Source organism: Myripristis murdjan, chromosome 3, assembly GCF_902150065.1.
Source record: "Myripristis murdjan chromosome 3, fMyrMur1.1, whole genome shotgun sequence".
NCBI classification, from domain to species: domain Eukaryota; kingdom Metazoa; phylum Chordata; class Actinopteri; order Holocentriformes; family Holocentridae; genus Myripristis; species Myripristis murdjan.
Window position 1 is genome coordinate 29,199,588 of NC_043982.1, and position 19,956 is coordinate 29,219,543.

General features: G+C 41.7%; 1 protein-coding gene across 2 annotated transcripts in view; it reads left to right on the forward strand.

Annotated features, from left to right (window-relative positions):
* Nucleotides 1–19,956, forward strand: part of spon1a (spondin 1a) — a 96,511-nt gene that overhangs the window by 22,434 nt on the left and 54,121 nt on the right. For both annotated transcript variants that reach the window (XM_030075946.1, XM_030075950.1), the window contains exon 6: nt 2,905–3,053. In XM_030075946.1, the coding sequence (XP_029931806.1) occupies nt 2,905–3,053 (149 nt within the window). The remainder of the gene's footprint in view (nt 1–2,904; nt 3,054–19,956) is intronic.

Sequence of the window (19,956 nt, forward strand, 5' to 3'; positions counted from 1 at the left end):
GTAGGGAGCAAAAGAGGCAGAGTGAATTGGAAGAAATGTTGTCTGGGCCTAAAATAACTGCAGAAAGTATCAATGTGTATATAGTGTGGAGAAACATTCGACTCCTATAAAAAAAAAAAAAAAAAACACAAGTGGTTTCCAGCTTATCTCCAGGTAAACCTCACCCCCAGAGGCTAAAATCATCTTCAGACAATAGCCGAAGGGTTCTGAGATTGCTTGGTCTCAGCGATGAACTGATCAGATTTTGGTGGTCAAAGGTCAAGGTCACTGTGACCTCATGTCTGTCTCATTCTCTCATAAAAATGTGATATTTCAGGCACAAATGTCCACTTTGACTCAATGATGAACTGATGAGAATTTGGTGATCAAAGGTCATTCAACAAGGTTGCTTTGACATCACAAAATACAATTTTGGTCATAACTCAAGAATCTATATGCTAATGATCTCAAAGTTTCACACAAATGTCTACTAGGATAACATTTTGAGGTGATGAAATTTTAGATCTAAAAGGTCAAAGGTCGAACTTCACCAGGACATCATAATATTCTCTTCACGGAGAATATCTGTCCCTCACTGAAGAGGGCTTAACTGTCCTGTCCAGTTTTGGACCCCAAGGTACTCTTCACTTTCTCTCCCTGGATGACAATCAGGACAAGCTCGTTGGTTTTGCTGACGTTGAGCTTCAGGTGATTATCATTTCACCATGTGACAAAGCCCTCCATCAGTCTTCTCTACCCCTCTGTAAAAATGTGAGTGAATGTCTGTAAGTGAAGACAGCAAGTTTCTCAGTGAAAATGATTCACTGGAAACATATGTGTCAATATACTGATGACTTCCTAGTGATTTTGCCAAAAAATCCACTGTATACCTTGCATTAAATTCCTTCAAAGTCTTCTCTACAAATATTATCCACTCCAGACAGACATGAATGTCTACTGTAACTTGACTGGTATCTTATACTTGGTGGACAGCTGATCTTGTATTTTGGGCCAAGGTGGTAAATCTCCACATGGAGCTCATCCTTGCCAGGCGCACAGCTGGTCATGCACAGCTTCCTTAAAGACAGTGTTTTGACCTCGGCTGTCGGCTTTGATATACCATCAGGGATGCTTCCGCTACTGCATCCTCCCAGTAATCACAAGTACAGAACTCCACAGTCCCAACCCCCATGTCATTTTATCTGTCCCGTAGCTCTTATATTCAACAATCTTGTTCTGACAAGCAAAGCAAGGAACCACAAACTACAACTTTTATAGCAGGTAATTGACTTTTAAGGCAATTAAATTATTGCATTTTTGAAGTGGGTGGAGTAACAGGAGAAGCCAGCCCAATCAGCCCAGTTGGGTTTAATAGTAATATGTTTATTTTAATATTCTTCAACAGGCTTTCAGAAGGGATTGTCTCTCATCTCCCTCACTGACAATGATCACTTCTGTTTTCAATGGAAGAGAAGTTTGACTCTCTCCTGAGCCATGGTATCAGTTTGATAGTTTTACATTAAAACAGCAAAGTAAGGCAATAATGCAAGGCTTTGTCTAAGAAATCAAATAAACATGATTGGTTGTAAACACAATATTCAAAGTTGGCCCCTCTTCACTGATTAAGCTAGCTGCCGCAGCAGATGGTGACGGCGTTCATTCCACTGCCATCCTAAGAAACAAAAATTACCTCCAGGCACCTACTTCTCCAGCAGAAAACAAGCCAACACTGCATTGAATTTGAACTTGAACTTGAACTCCTCATCCTCTTGTTCAGTGCTCATCAGCGGATGAAAGCCAAACCCAGATTCAGTCTAGTTGTGGAACAAGCTTTGTCCACTTTGTTTTTCACCTTTTTCGTAGGTACGAATTTTCGTAGCTTCCTATTGGATGTCATGCTGTCAATCTGACACTGTGTGCTGCTATTGGCTGGGAGCTACACACCCACTGCCCAGAAGCTAACACTCAGAAGAGTCCTGAGCTCACCAAAACAAGAAAATATAGGTAGAGGGCAGGGTCTCTGCAGATACACGCACTGCCACACACTTCTAGTGGGTCATAAGTGATGATTGAGAGGGATTATTTTTGTATGAGCCCATTTGCTGACTTTTTTTAGGGAAATCCTGCTCATTCTGCTAGAGACTCACCAGAGACCGAGATTTTGTTCTATTTATTGATAGTCACACACTTTACATCGATAAACCGATAATCTTACATTTAAACCCTCTACATTTTGAACTCATATAACCACCTTTAGGAAATGTTAAATCTAGATACATGTTTTAAACCTTTTTTTAGTAAACTTATATCACTAATACTGTTGTTTTAAAACAAAGCATGTCGTTGCAGCCCAGCCCAAAAGTGCTTCACTGCATCAGTGTGATCCACCACCACAAAACAGTCTCATGAATTGCAAAAAGGAGATGACATGACAAGAATAAATTGAAGTTCTGCCTAGACTGGTTATTTGAACCTCTGTTCATTTAACAGTTTCATGTAGTTTTCAGATTGGCCTGGGGCATTATGTTTCAATAAGTAAGTATATTACCTCCATATACCTTGGGACGATAGTGAAAACAAGGCATTGTTTAATAAAACATTTCTTCATGTCAAAGCTCTGCCTGATTTCCTGCCTGGTTACCCTAATATAGACCCACTTGGAGAACTGTAGTCAGGCTGATACAGTTTAAAATCAACAGAAGCAGAAAGTAATTACTGTAATGAAGCAACAAAACTGTCAGTGGGGACATTCAGTGAAACATTGATTTTACAACATACCAAAAAATGCTTTAAATAAGTTTAAGGCGTCACAATTTTATAATCTTTACCAGTGCTGTTCTAATGGAACAATACTGTGCTACTGCATTTGGAGAACAGATTGGATATGTGAATGAATCAGATGGTTTTCTTGTCTAACCTCTCCAGGTCGTGCTAATCACTGGTCAGCCATCATTGGTGCATCCCACTCGAAGAACTATGTGCTATGGGAGTACGGTGGCTTTGCCAGTGAAGGGGTTAAACAAGTGGCTGAGCTGGGATCCCCTGTCAAAATGGAAGAGGAGATTAGACAGAAGGTAAGATTCACCAACAATGGAACACGACTGAGACACCAGATAGTGTAAGTAGAAAACATAATGATAGAAAAACATTTTACATTACATTTTGAGCACTACATTTCATCTATACATACATACACTATATTACCAAAAGTATTCGCTCACCTGCCTTTACTCATACTATGAACTGAAGTGCCATCCCATTCCTAACCCATAGAGTTCAATATGATGTCGGTCCACCTTTTGCAGCTATTACAGCTTCAAATCTTCTGGGAAGACTGTCCACAAGGTTGAGGAGAGTGTTTATAGGAATTTTTGACCATTCTTCCAAAAGCTCATTGGTGAGGTCACACACTGATGTTGGTCGAGAAGGCCTGGCTCTCAGTCTCCGCTCTAATTCATCCCAAAGGTGTTCTATCGGGTTCAGGTCAGGACTCTGTGCAGGCCAGTCAAGTTCATCCACACCAAACTCTGTCATCCATGTCTTTATGGACCTTGCTTTGTGCACTGGTGCACAGTCATGTTGGAAGAGGAAGGGGCCCGCTCCAAACTGTTCCCACAAGGTTGGGAGCATGGAATTGTCCAAAATGTTTTGGTATCCTGAAGCATTCAAAGTTCCTTTCACTGGAACTAAGGGGCCAAGCCCAGCTCCTGAAAAACAACCCCACACCATAATTCCTCCTCCACCAAATTTCACAGTCGGCACAATGCAGTCTGAAATGTACCGTTCTCCTGGCAACCTCCAAACCCAGACTCGTCCATCAGATTGCCAGATGGAAAAGCGTGATTCATCACTCCAGAGAACGCGTCTCCACTGCTCTAGAGGCCAGTGGCGGCGTGCTTTACACCATTGCATCCGACGCTTTGCATTGCACTTGGTGATGTGTGGCTTGGCTGCAGCTGCTCGGCCATGGAAACCCATTCCATGAAGCTCTCTGCGTACTGTACTTGGGCTAATCTGAAGGTCACATGAAGTTTGTAGCTCTGTAGCAATTGACTGTGCAGAAAGTCGGCGACCTCTTTGCACTATGCGCTTCAGCATCCGCTGACCCCTCTCCGTCACTTTACGTGGCCTACCACTTCGTGGCTGAGTTGCTGTTGTTCCCAAACGCTTCCATTTTGTTATAATAGAGCTGACAGTTGACTGTGGAATATTTAGGAGCGAGGAAATTTCACGACTGGATTTGTTGCACAGGTGGCATCCTATGACAGTTCCACGCTGGAATTCACTGAGCTCCTGAGAGCGGCCCATTCTTTCACAAATGTCTTGTTTCACAGTCTGCATGCCTGAGTGCTTGATTTTATACACCTGTGGCCAGGCCAAGTGATTAGGACACCTGATTCTGATCATTTGAATGGGTGAGCGAATACTTTTGGTAATATAGTGTATGTGTTTTTGTAACATGGTTGTAGTATGGACTGTGAGTTCAGCGGTGACTATGTTTGGAAAGCATTGTGCTGCATTATAATTCAGGGTCTATAGAGGATGTACCATGTTGTGCACATCAGGGGGTGTAGGATGAATGGCTTTGGCATTTGGTGTCCAGATTGATCATACTTTCAAGCAGCTATGTTGTTTTTATTCTGCTTCTCCTGTACATGTACATTAATTTGCTAACACACAGTATCAGATATTACCATCACTTGTGCCTTTCATGTAGGAACATCGCTGACCAGTATGTTAATGGAAATAAGGTTAGGGGAGTTATCAAGAGGTACGTCCCACCCCAGGTGCTGAGTTGAGTTTGGCACATTATGCCCCTAGAGGGCTCAGCAGGAGAGCACTGCTCAAAACATTACTCTTCTATAGCACATTGGCAATAGACCTACACTTGCAGTAGGTTTACATATAGCCCATGTCATGTCACCCAATTGTTTGCTCATCATCAAAGCAATAACACTTGGCTGGGATGATAGCAACAATGACATGGCTGATCTCACTGGCTTGCAATGACCCACTCAGTAACTATAACAACAATCAGACATAATTGAGGTGATAGACCCAAGTGGCTTGAAGCAGCCCAGAAGGTTTCTGAACTGTTTCGAGCATAGTTCAAAAAGCAAATTGCAATACTCATTGGGATGCATCGTCCTGTTGATTTGAAATGCTTCACTCAACAGAACAGACACCAAACTGTATCTTAAAATAACAGATGAAACCATGTAAAGTGAATGTTTCAGAAGCAGTGGGCAGTGAATCACTACACACTACAGTAGCTATGCCATCATATGATGCATTGCATACATAGATGTAGACTTTATCTTGACAACATCATGGAAAGACATTCAGAAAGTGACATTTAAATGAAATGGCTGTCATTTCATAGAGTTTGGTCCATTCAGTTAATGATTGTGATTTGAGATGTAGTTAAGTTATGTTTCTTTTATTGTGGTCAGAGGAAATGTCATCTAATCTCACTTTCAAAGTCACCTGCAGTCATAAATTACTTTTACTCTATTTATTGTCTTATACAACTTTCATGTTCAGTCTCTTTTCCAGGCCTCACCTTCTCTTTTTCCACAAATAGCATGGTATATCGTTCTTCTCCCCTCCTTTTCCATGGCTGTCTCTCTCAGTCTTAAAATAACCAGTGCTGGCAGAGCAGATGGTCCTGCAGAGTGCTTATTGTTGGCTAATATTGAAGACCTGGAGTCTCAGCAGATAATGAGAGCACAGTGTGAGCATTGGGGTCTCTGCGTCATTGCTGCCTTCTTACTGCAATTGCTGTGTGCTGTGTACTGTATTATTCTTATCTCTGGGACTGGATGATCAACTCTGTCTCCTCTAATCTTAGAGGTGAGATTGGCCTTAAAATGACCTTAAAATGGCACTATGTTTGATTCACTGTTATTGTAGGTGTCTTGAAAACACCCAGTGCATCTTGATTGTGACTCTGTGGTTGTGTTTACAGTTTATAGTTTCACTACTGTCTTCAGCTCATGTTGTATTAATTTACCTGCATAGTTGATACAGTTATCCAGAGATCACAAGTAAGACTATGGTCTGAATTAAGAAGACCATACTGTGCCACTGCTTTCAATAGATGTGCTGAGCATTACGTTATTTGGATCATACAGTTTCATTTATGTCAACGACCAGGTTGAGATAATTTTTTTTCAACCACCCTTGTTGATCACATAGGGCACCATGGTCCAGGCTGTGGTTGTTCAAAACGACTGCTCAATAGTGAAGTGGGATTAGCTGACATTGCACCTAAAGTAATGATTACACAGACAATCAATATGAACCTTGATCGGACTGCTGTTAACTATGCTGCATGGCTGTTAGTCACTGCTTGAAGTGTACTCTTTTGAGAGCTGTCTTTACATCCCCTAAGGGACAAGTTTGCTATTTTGGAACCTAGGCCCAATTTACAGGATATCTGGCATTTTCCACAGATGTAGAGACTATAATTTCACCGGTCACTTCAGTGTGAAGCCTGATGTCAATGTGCTGCAGACTCCTGCTCGTCTACAACAGCTTGTCAATAAGGCAAATTGTAAATGAGTTTGAAGAACTAAAATAACTTTGCTAACTCTTCTGAAATGTGAAGACTGGTGAAAACTCTAACTCTAATCTCAGAATGTTCTCCTGAAGAAGGTATCACAAACCAATTTGTCAATAGTTATGGGCTTAGACAGTAGTATTCTTTTGGGACTTGTTTTGGGTGCTTCTGCATATGACTCTGCTGGCTGGGCAGAGTCAAGCCACAGTGTAGAAGTTTAAAGTTTGACAATCTGTGCTTGGTTTGTGAAGTAACACAGTTCTGTTGAAAATGGAGCAATTCTCTTGTTTTTATGATTGGTTTGTGAACCCTTTTTTCAAGAGAACATTCTGAGAGTTTATACCAAGCTTCCCATTTTGGAAAAGTAACGTTATCTTACTTTTTCAAAGTCATTTACGAGTCCCTTATTGACCACTGTTGTAGCTAAACAGAATCAATCAGAGTCAATAGTGAAGTGACCAGTGAAATGATGGTCTTTACATTTGAGGATGATGCCAGATAATCTGTAAATAGGGTCTAGGTTCCAAAATAGCAAATGTGTCCTTTAAATACAGCTGTGTGTGTGCACATGGCTGTGAAAGCATATGTATTCTGTGTGAGTGTGTTTGTGTCATGATGCATGCATAAATGCACACTTTAACTATGTAAACTATGTGGATTTATCTTTAAGTCATACTCCTTAAAGTTGTACAATCCCTTACAAGACGCAGGGGTTCCAGTGGTTGACCTTCATATATGCTATGATAACCAGGAACTGAAACATACAGTACCTTTTTTCTTACCTTAAGCAACTACTGCAAGCTTTCATTATATCCAATTTCACATAACTCACGCTATGCTGTACAACACCCAGAGTCTTTCTTTACCCTTGAGGTAAGTGAGCCGCTGGGTGAAGGAGCCTCCCTCTTTTGAGCAGTGGAGCGCTTCTTGGTAAATGCTGACACAAACAGAAAGCTGATTTGCTTTTGTGTCAGGTGGAGCGTCAGGGGGAGCGACTAGCAATGAATGTAAAATTGATATTCATAGCCAGGCTCGACTCTAGCCAAGGGGTGCAGTGATCTTAGTGTTCATACAAAGTTTCATTTGCAGAGCCAAGCAGGCATGCGGACCACACAAACGCATGCACTCATGCACATGAACATGCACTCACACACACACACACACACACACACACACACACACCTACATGCACAAAAGTATGCATGTGTGCACACACAAACACTCTCTCTCTCTCTCTCTCTCTCTCTCTCTCTCTGTCTCTCTCTCTCTGTCTCAGAGCCCTCCTTATCCTGCTCACGTCAATACAGAGTGTGATGGCTTTATTTTCTATCAGAGTTTGTCACCCTTTCAGAGCAGGGACAAGGGCGTTCTGTGCCATCTGTCTTGTTGTTGCCACTCATCAGATGTCTGGTGCAACATGCTTTACACGTGCCTGTCTCTTGGGAACAAAAACAGCTTTAGAGTAGGAGCTAAAGGATTTAGATACTCATTGATCCAACCCTGAGATAACATACAACAGTGGTTGTATTTTGTGTGTGCATCTATTTCACTATAATAGAGAGTTTATATTACTATAAAAAGAGGGGTGTGCGTTTTGCTGGATTCAGCTAGTTCGTCCCATATCAGCATGCTGTTTCTGAAGCGGCTACTTGCTTCTGCTTGGCCTGTTCATTTCATTCCCATGTGACCTGCACATAATAGAAATATGATTGCATGTAAGAGCCTTCTCAAACAGAGCCTTTAGTCACACAGCCTTGGCACCTGTGCACCTCACACAAACAGCACCATGCCACTGATCACATTTAAATTGCCCGTTTGAGATGATAACTGTGTCCATTACTGCTATTTGAAGAATTCATGCATTCCAATGAACTGCAGAGGATGGAACGGTGTAATGGATGAGGGGTTGTTTTTGATTACATGCATGGTTTCCTGCCACCAGAGATGCAGATCAAATATATATGAGGTATAGTATATGATTACATACATGCTTTGGGTTGGTGTTCAAGGCACCGAGCAATTTGGCTATCCCAGCTATAGATTGTGATTATATGGCTGTGTTCTGCGCACATCTCCCCAGTCCGCAAGCAGGTGTCCATTGTGTTCCATTCGCCAACTACAAAAACTCTTATCTTAGGATTTGCGCTGAGATGCAGCCAGGGTCCATTGTAGTCCCTCCTTTCCTGTCTGAGGTGATTTGTATGTGTTCAGCCATTACAGAAGCTCAGTGTGTCACTAATGAGAAGTTTAATGAGACTCTCTTCATGGACCAGCGACCAAGGCCAAGGCCTCAGACGGATTATGAAATCTCCTATTTCCTCTCACAGCATGGTGTGTTTTTCATTACTGCACAGTATGGATGCTTACAGAATACTCCATTATGGGTTACTCCACAGCTGTGCCACAGAACAGTGACAAGGCAACTCAGGGTGGGGCCAGAGAGAGAGACATTACAGATAAATGATAGGAAATACAGATCATTGCCACTTGACACAGCTATGCTACTTATTACTTTGTGTGGCATCTTGAGAAAGGCCTTATGATGATACACCTGCAGACGATAGGGTTTGCTACCTTCATGGATTAGCTGAGACTCAAAAAAAGGGTGATGGTTACCTTTATTTTCCCTGGCTGCATGCGAGCTGATGCATAATCTGTAAGGAGCATTGCAGCCTAACTAGAAATTAAAGCTTTGGCTAGTGCTGAAACAGCCAAGTTCTGCATTGCATGATGAGCAAAAAAATATAAATACTTATTATGCAGTGCAATAGCTGTTTCTTTAACTTGGTCCCATGTGTTTGACTTACTGAATAGCTGTGCTGCTGTCAATCTCTCTCTCTCTCTCTCTCTCTTCTCTCTCTCTCTCTTTCTTTCTTTCTCCCTCTCTGTCTCTCACACACACTCTCTCTCTCTCACTTTCTTTCCTTCACACTGTCTCTCTCTGTCTCTCTCTATGTCTGCCCCCGCCCCCTTCTGTTTCTCTCTGTTCCTTTCTTTGTGCACCTCAGAAGGGTTTGAATTCTAATTTTATAGTAATGAGTTGTAGCGGAATCAAGTCTGCATTGTGAATCTACAGTAAGGTCTGCCATCTGTAAGTGGGTGGTGACAGGGAATGTGGGTAGAGAATTATGGATGTCATGCTGGTTTCTTCGGGTTCCTTGGCTCTCACTAAATAATCAGGTGTGTATGTATGCTTTTGCATACTGACTCACTTCATAGCCCGCCACTTCAAAACGGAAAGCTCTATACTCTTGCCTGTCCTTTGTGATCATTTGTAATCACTCATAGTGAAACTACAGAGCAGTGACATAACATAGTCAGAGCCCTGTTTGTGCCTAATTCTTTTCCCTTCATTTGAGATTCATTTCTAAACTGACTCTACTGGTCAGTCAAGAAATGTATGAAGGGATACCTTGGGGGGCAGATTTTGATGGAGTTGAAGAGAGTGATGAAGTTATTTTCAGTCGGTGAACAGTGCATTGCAAACAGAACCTCAGCTCTTCTGCGTATTACTTTGCGTGCTGTGTCTGACTGAGGAATGCATCCCAGAGACCATTACCACAACTTGTGACAGAACTGGGGTTCATTCTTCTCATTGTAGAACTTACCGCACACTCAACCCAGTGGCTTGAGAAGAAGTGGTTATGCCATTGATCTGAAGTGTGCTCATGCACTCATACACACAGTCACACAAGTACATATTCCTGGAACCATGACGAGACTTCCCTCTAAGTTTTCATTTAGTAGTTGACATACTGATGCTGGTGAAATGCACTTCTTCATCTCTTGCCCTGTACCCAGTTCCAGCGTGTGAGGGTGACAGATTAGGGAGGGCTTAATGAATTAGGTTATTAAAAAGAGCCTGGTTCCTTTCTTGCATCATTAAGCTTTATAATGTCTTTTTGAGATCCAAGCTCTCATCAAACAGCATGTGAAGATCAAACTGGGCTTCACCTTGACTTCATTTATAATGCGAGTTTGAACCACCACACAATTGTCTCCATGATCTAGGCTAATTCCTAGGCCAAGTAATCGGCTTGTACGTGAGTCAGTGATAGGATATCTACTAGTCTCTGCAAAGTATAGGCAAAGTGTAATTTATAGTGCATTAATAAAATCTTCTCATACAGGTGTTTCCATAGATTTTTACAAAATGACACCACAATTTTGACGATACTCATATTTTAATGGCACCTCCCATCAAATATGTGCCTGAGCTCAAACTGACTTTCAATATTTATGTGCTTTGAAATAAGCTTCAGTGGTAATTCTTATCATCGTTAGCTTCAAAAACAGATTACCCATAATAAAAAAGAGTACTGGGGTAAACAAGATATTACAGTTTTTCTCGATTGCTAAGACACATTTCTTGAAAGTTGCTCTTCTTTTCTCTAAACTGTGAACACAAAACCCAATTTTCAAGCTTCATTCACAAAACCTCAGACTCCTCTTGCAAAACCAAACTGTCACCTCAAAACAGTTCAATCTGTGCTCAAAACTGAACTATGTTGTCAAATTGTGCCCCACACTACTGAGCAGTCACTAAACACTACATAGAAAAATAGAAAACACAATGCTCAGGACATGAAGCTGTAGAAATAAATGTTTATTGTTCACTGTAGGCTAAATGCATGTTGCAAAACAAAAAACCTGTGCATTTAGCACTGTGAAAAAAAAGTACAAAAAACAGAAATCTTTACACGTGGCACTTGCACAGTACAAAAACAAACAGAAATCTTGTGCATTTAGCACTTGTATACAGTAAGCCTACGTAAAAATAAAGTACAAAAATATACAAATGAGAAGTGCATTACTCAGCCACAGCATCATTTCTCCGTACTGGGTCGACCTCCTCGACCACCATGACCACCTTGATCTCTTCGACCACCTCGACCTCCTCGACCTCCTCTCACACAAACTCCTCCTCTCAGACTTCTATCCATTGTAGGGCCTCACAAAGCAGCGCTCTCTGAACTGGCTTATATATGTTCCATCACATCATTAGCCACAAGTGTGATCAATTTTGAGTTGTTGTGTTCAACCAGTGACACCAGTGCTTTACTTGTGTTTGACTTTTGCCACCAGTGCTCACCATTATGCAACACAGGTGCATCACAATGAAAATGTGTTGGTAAGTTGTGTCTAAACAGGTGAAACGTGCTTATGGTTTTGCCAAAAGAGTGACTGATTCAGTCAGTGGGTTCAGGCAATGGAGCATTTGGTTCAGACAACAGGGTTTAGTGTTTTAGCAACTGAGAAAAACTGTAATTTTAAAGTATAGGAATAATATCATAAACCATCCACCTGATAAGTTGTAACACTGCAATACTTGATGGGTCATGGTTTTCATTAAAATTATTTTATATTTTAGTCCACCAAAGGTCCTTCACTTTCCTTTTTTAGAGGGAGTAATTTAGGTATTTTGGTTAGTTGACATTTCTCCATCAAAATTTCATTTTGATGCCAGTATTTATCTTGACTTAATGAAACACATCAGGATGCCAGTATTGGGCACTGTGGTTGCGTTTTCCATGGTAAGGTTAGGGGATTTTTTCATTAGTGTTTTCTCCATGACACAAATGTCAGTAAATTCAAATTTATGCAGGAAATGTTTTCCTTTTTTGGGCAAAGGGATAAATGATACATCTCAGGGGTAAACTACCGAAACTGAGTGCATCTGTTTTGTCACCGTGCATTCGGGAGGGTTCCACTGGTCATCTCTCTTCAAAATGCCACTCCAGCCCTCTGGGCACAGGGTGTGATCCAGGACAGTTTGACATAATAATTTACACAAAAAGCTATAGGCTCTCTCTCTGTCTCCCTCTCTTTCTCTCTCCTTTTCACTCTCTTCTCTCTCAGTATGCCATCTGTCTTGTCCTCATATTCCTCATGTGTCTCTCTGAGTGCATGCTGCAGGATGAGGTCAGGTTGGCCACAGTGGGATAGCAATTAGCTATAAAGGGGCTTCCCAGAGGGTGAGGTCCTGACCCCAGCCCCGCATCCAGCTTTGCCAAACCATTGTGACCCATGCCAAACCAAAGTGGGTGTTACAGCAAGCTGACATTCCCTAGCTCTTCACCGCAGTCTTAATGTCAGCAAGACTATGGGTGAATGTTGCCACCAACCCCCAATTGACACTTTTCCCTTGCTCTGTCACTCCTCTGCTTGCTGAACCTTTTGTTTTCTGTGTATATTCTGGGCAGCCTGTCTGTTTAAAAAAAGTGGGCACTGGAGTTAAGAGGGAATAATTGTTTAATTTCAGCTGGCATTTTTCTCTTGGCCTGTCAAGTCAGCTTTATGAGCCCAGTAGAGATATTCCTGTTTAGGAAAACAAAGCACTCAAAAAGCTTAATGCCTGCCTTGGTTCCCAAGACTGTTATTATGATTGGCAAAATCAGGCAGTGCAGCCAGAAGCGAGCAGATTTTGAAATGCAATTGGGTAGAGTTGGCCAATATGTTCTTTTTGTTTGAGGATGTGTGTGCGTGCATGTGTGTGTGTGCGTGTGTGTGTGTGTGTGTGTGCGTGTGCGTGTGTGTGTGTGTTCGCACTAGGTATTGCTAATGTTGTGGGGACATAAATCTGTTTACACAGTCATGTTGTGGGGACTCACCTCCCTTATGTGGACAAAAAGCAAGTCCCCTTAGTGAAAATCATTAATTTTAGGGTGAAGACTTGATTTAAAGGTAAGGTAACTTTAGGGTTAGGTTAAGATTAGGGTTAGGGTTAGGCAGGTAGTGGTTAGGGTTAAGGTTAGGATAAATCTCCAGGAAAAGAATGTAAGTCAATGTAATGTCCTCTGAAGTGATGGAAACATGACTGTGTGTGTGTGTGTGTGTGTGTGTGTGTGTGCGCGCATGTGTGTGTGGGTGCATATTTATATTTGTCATCACAATGAAGACAGCAGAGAAAGACTTCAGGCAATGTGTTTTCAAGATAGGCCCTGACAGTCAAAATAGCACTCCATGTCTAACTGTAATCACTATGTGTTTTAGCATGTTCATGCTAATGTGTTTGCATGTGTCCATCATTCCATTTACATTTGTACAGTATGTGTGTGGCCTTTACTGTTGACTTGCTGCTGGTCATTGGCACAGCTTGTTGGCTCAGGACCCAGGGTGCATACACAGACACAGGGATAAAAGCTAGATTATTCTGGAATCTCAGACATCTTGGCTTGAGGCAGCTTTGACAAAACCTTCCCAGTGTCCAAAGATGCCAAATGGAATGCAGGGACAGTAGCAGGCGAGGGAGAGAGGTTGGGGCACAGCTCCAGTACCTCATCTGTGTGCAGAATATCATTCAAGGATTGGACATGTTGCCCTGCTTGTCTCATTGGGATATGCCAGAACCTGTCTCTGAATATTTGTCATTTCCTGTGAGTGTGAGATGAGACAGTGCAGGCCACTTAAATTTTTAATTAATGACAAGCACTGGAATGTTTTGAGCTACAGCTATATTTGTAGTCTCTAAGGGAATGACTTCCCCCAATCATTAGTTGTTAATCAGTTCTATAAATCTATTGTGTTGTGTGTGCACACGTGTTTGCGTTTCATTGCATGAGTGCTTGTGATCTTATTTGTTGTGATTATAAATGCAGATGTAATAGTTCAATGTGTTACTATCTTCTTCTATGTGCGTGTGTTTGTGTGCGTGTGTATGTGTGTGTGTTAGGATTATGTTGGGCACTGACTGTTAAAATTCCTGCACTTTGTCGACATCTTAGAAATATAAGGACTAGATGGCAAGGGTTTGGAAAACACTGAGAGAAAATGTTCTAGTGGTGCAGAAATCAAAGTATCTGAGCAGCAGGGATGATAGAGACATGGATAAAAAGACATATGCATGACACCATATGCCTGCTTTTCACATGCTTACTCTACTGTAAATGGGATTTCTGGGATGAGAGAAGGCATTCACTGTATCATTTTTCCAGCCCATCTGTCATAAACTGCAACCCCTATATTGCACTTTCCTCTTGAATTGTTTACTATATGTTTGGTTTGTCGCATTGCATCTTATTTTAGCCCAGAGCACTGTTTGGGCACAGTTGTCAATAGCGACCCCTGAGATAACTTCAACATATTCTTTCTTAACCTTTTCTATTTGATACTTTATAAAGAATTCATTGCCAACATTTTCTTATAGTGGAATCCAATAAGGGTTAGCTTTTGCTGTAATTTTCTCTCTGGCTTTTTTGTGCTCTGATGTCAATTGCTCACCTCCTTTGTGAGAAAGAAAAATCTTTCACCAAGTCTGCAAAATGTCTGCATCTTTTTGCTACTTCCTGCCATCTCAATGGCACATCAGACACACCTCAGCTAAACAAACCTATGCTAAGTGAATAATGCTCGGGAGCAAATCTCATAAGTGCAGAACACTTTGATCTTGCTTATCTTGCTTATCAGTCCACTTGCTTGACAGGCACAGAAGAAACATATGAGAAAATATACTCATCTGCTTAAAACAGTCGCAGCACCTGCAGTAACCTCAAAGCAGGGAAACCAAATTAAACCCCTAAAATATTCACCAGTGCTGGAGTGTCAAGTGCAACTTATGACAGGATTTGAAATCCCCCTTAAAGCTGTTTGCAGTAGATCCAAAGTGACATGCTGCCACATACTGAGAATCTGTTTGGGTAAACTCTTACAGATTACCCATACCCAGGGGCACTGGTCATCAGGTTGCCAAAAGGCAAGAAAATAGAGAACCCCTATTTAGCCAGCAGAATTCTCCTAGATTAACATTCAGGGTATGGGATACAGCTTACCTCCTTCTCCCCCCCACCCCCACCCCCCCCCCCCCCCCCCCCCCCCCCACCCCCCCACCCCCACCCCAGATTTTCATAAGATAAAGGCTGGCTAAATACAATAAACCTGCATCATAAAGCTTTGTGATCTTTTATTCATGAGGTGGCCTAGCTTGGTAAATCTGTTTTCAGTAATGGCTCTACCTGTTATGTTTTCCCTATGTAAATGCGACCCTGGCTCAGAGGCCTTCCCATTCACCACAATCTCCATATCATTTGTTGAGTGGGGGACCTGGATTCTTCCTGCTTAGCGATGGCTGACAGGCTTTGGTCAAATAAACAATGGAGAGAGCACTGGATTGACCACAGAAAACCATTCACCTAAACATGCATACCTAACACAAAAATCACTAATAAGTACAGCGGAGTTTCAAGCTTCGAAAGATCTGCCTTGACACTTAAGCTACACTTCAACACTATTGTTATCAATTATCAGCACTAGTATCATCTATAAGCATAACTTATAACTTATAACTTATAAGCATTATTACTCTGGGGTAGCTTTTACGAAGAGACAGTAGGATGGCAGAGATTTATTTTCCAGAGGCAATGTTTTTGTTGTTTTTGTAATACTACAGCTTTTGCTAATTCCACATTATTGCATATGCCATTACTTTTAGTGCAGCATCCTTCATTTCTAATGTGGCATCATTTTGCCTCAGATGCATTAAAAAGGCTCATTACTCTGTGTGTACACTGCACACAGACAGTAATAGTAGTTATTCTGTGGATAGTTTTTTTCTCTGCCTGTGGAGACAAGCAACAAAAAGATAAGAGTTATGTTACCAACCTAGGCTCATCTTCATATTGGACCTAAAGGTCAGTGAAATGGTTTTGTCATAAACACACACTGACACACACACACACACACACACACACACACACACACACACACACACACAGGCGTACTGATACTGCTATGTTTTATAGGTTATTTGTGTCTTTTATACAGCACTGTAATTTGCTCCACTCCAGTCATCAGGGCTGACTGCATCATTGCCATCATTAGTCCAAATCATAGGTGTTGCACTATTCATGATGGTCATTTACTAGCAAGTAAAGGTTTACTGAAACAGTGTATTACTGTGTAGGATTCAGGACTGCAAACATGAAGCACACCAACACCTGGCCTATCTGCCTGGTGACCGGAGGGTGACCCTGTTATGATTTGTCATGTCGTGTTTGGTGTCAATTTGCTGTGCAGGGTGTAAGGAAATCAATTCTCAGGTGATTTTCAGAATTCCTCTGACGGATTGCATAATATGAAATCTGGTAGAGGAATATCTCATCTAATTCTGGCCTGTTAACCCTTCTTCAGGCGGTCTCCTTTTTTGGCCAGGAAATCGAGACAAGGGGGCTTGCCCTTTGAAATTTATGACGGTCGGTAACCGTGATTGGCCAAAGATCACCGCCTGGGGAGGGGCTGAAAGGGTTAAAACCAGTGTGTTCCCAAGAGAGAACCAGAGCTTACACCATGACATGAGAGCTTTTTCCATCCGAGTGCCTCATCGCAAGGCCTCCGCAGAGAGAGCTTCTAAGACCCACACACCCGCAGAGTTTTTCCTGCGTGACTCCATTCCAGCGAGCGTCTGTCCCATTCCGAGCCTTAGCTCCAGCTCCGCACGCCGCTGTCCTCTCCTGTCTCCTGCTGCAATCAGCTGGCCCTCCGTCGTCAACACCGTGGACTTCAAAACTCCGGCAAGACCTGCTTCCAGGCTCAAGCAAGTAACCTCACCCTCTAGTTGCTTAGACTCTGGTGCGGTCTTTTTAACTTTTATTGGCTTACACGCCGCATGTCCAAATTGGTGATAGAAACAGTCAGGGCTCACTCTCTGGGTACACATTGGTTCATTTTGCACCGATGCGAAATCTGTTTTGTGCCATATTTTAGCCGCCGTCTGTTTTACCCATCTCATGTTTCCTTACCATTTTGTCCATTTACTACATGCCTCATTGTTTGTTTGTCTGTTTGTTTGTGTTGTCTGCTGTAACTATGTATATATTTCATCTACCATAGTTAGTTGTGCATAATCAGTAGCCTAGTTGTAGTAATAAAGTGTGTTAAATTCACGGTCGTTGTTGAGTGATTTTTATGAGTGGAATTCTTGATCCCTATTCGGAAAAGATCCGACTGCCCTTTTTATTTTGATTTAATTATTTCCAGGCATAGACTATCATTTCAAGGAGTAATATTCCCGATATAAGCTGCTTTTCTGCCTGATCACCAGAAACGTAGTTTCATCGGTCATTATTACGTCTTTCCTCCGGCCCAGTTGCCGTAATAAACTAGTCATCACTCTTAAAGTGTTGATAAGTTTATTCTTATCATTTCCCCATTTATTTGTGATAGTCTGGTCAAGCAAGTAATCCTACAACTGTAAGCATTTAATATCTATCCCTGTCTAAATGCCTTGTGGTGTTCATTATACAATGTTAAGGTTATCTACTTTTTAATCAGTGAAAATGATTTCATTTTATTTTCAATCATTTTAATCTAGTCATTGTTCTTTTTTTTCCTCTCAATTTTGGGACTGCTAAGTTTCATATTTGATAGATGAAAGCAACAGTTTTCCTTGTATACTGACCGCTTTAGGGAAAAGCAGATGTAATACTTTACTCTGTTTGTGTGTGTGTGTGTGTGTGTGTGTGTGTGTGTGTGTGTGTGTGTGTGTGTGTGTGTGTGTGTGTTTGTGTGTGTGTGTGTGTGTGTGTGTGTGTGTGTGTGTGTGTGTGTGTGTGTGTGTGTGTGTGTGTGTGCTTATTTAAATTTGTCAGAGTTCTGGTGGGCAGTGAGTGCCAATACTCCTACACCTGGACGACATCTCAGAAATAGCAGGAGTAGACAAGTGGTTGAAATGGGCTGGACAACATAGTGAGAAAAATGTTCTTGTGGAGCAGCTAACAATTTAATTGAGCAGCAGGGTTGATGTAGACATGGATAAAGGGACATGTATGGCACCATATGCCTGCCTCTCACATGTTCACCCAACTGTAAATGGGCTTTCTGGGATGTGAGAGAAAGTATTATTCACTGCATCTTTTTACTGGCCCATCTGTTAGGAACTGCAGCCCTTCTTGCATATTTTCCTCTTGAGTGCTATAGTAGATGGCTGAATCGTATGATTAAGAGAAGTATCCTTATATGCTGACTGCCAAGGCAAATGGAAGAGCACTTTATATACTAGTCTGCATAGATGATATATTTGAGAATAGCTGTAGTCACACAATGGCTATGAGAGTAATTGTTTTGCTTTTATGCAGAGGTTTTTCTTTCTTTCTCTTTTTGAAGGTAAAAGTTAATGTCTCTTGTGAGACATTTAACTGAAGTGCTGTATGTCTTCTGTTACAATAATGCTGCTTAACTGTGATACAGTGCCTTGACAAGGATCTAAAAAATATCTTTGATCAGCTCTGGCCTTACTTGTACTTTAGGGCTCAGTCTGAGTTAGTGGGATGGTGGTTTCTTACCTGCAGTGGACAGTTTCAGGATGATCCCACACCCTGCAGTGCAGTACATCTAGCCTTAATGACCGCTGACCTCCTTAAAGAACAAAGAATCTGGAAGTAAGAATGAAAGTTAGTAAAATAGAAGAGGAGCCTGGAGAGGGATAGATAGTAGAATGAACTGGGTCATCAAAGGCAGTTACCTCAATTCATCTCTAATAATATCCCCTAGCCCAGGGCCCAGGTCTGCTGGAGTTGCCTGTATGATGGCTCAGGCTGCTTGATGAATGAGCATGCCAGGCAGCGCTGGGCTTCCAGACTATGCTCAAAGGTTCAGAGATTGCCACTGAGGACAACCACAGTCAGCAAATCAATTCACAGTTCCCTGGAGAAGGAGTGAGTGCTGTTACAAACTCATCTACCTTAAGCATGGATGATTCTCTTGTCACCACGTTTCCTCCCTAGCCTGCGGGATATACTCCTGTCCTGTTCTGAGCAAGATTTCTGTGACTGAAGTGTCTCACCTATGCAGTATCTGAACTGCAGATTATGCTGCAGGGTAGGATGAAGGGATGTCAGTGGAGATTTAATTAACACCTGAAGGCTGTGTAAGCTTTTACATTGTGATGATAACAGCCAGTTTGCGTCCCACTGGAATTTCAAACCATTTTTTTTTTTAATGTCTATTAATAGTCTGGAGTATATGTTGGGACAGACAGATGAGAGATTCCTGAGCAGCACTTTGATTACAGCATCAAAGCAGCTCCTTCCTCACCCTGGGTAAGGTCTCTTTAGACCAATTGGTATATGAGGTGGGGCTTTAGCTTTTGAGGCAGAAAACAGCTCTTAATTTCGCAAAATTGTGCTGTCCTAGGGAATAGTTTGACCAATTCTGAATACAGAATGAAACATTCTGTCATCTCCAGGCTGTGCCGAATGTTACTGGCACTCATTTCAATACTCAAAGTTATGTAACGGAAAAAATGAGAGAGGCAGTATTCGGTAATTTGAACCTACGTATTATATGTGTTTATACATTTTTGGTCCGGCTTATCGTCAGCAGTATGCCACAGGGAACTTTTATGTTAGTCACCAAGAGATAGCGATTCATACTGTAAATAGTCATTCCTCTTCTTCCACATATTCAATGCCTCCATGCCATAA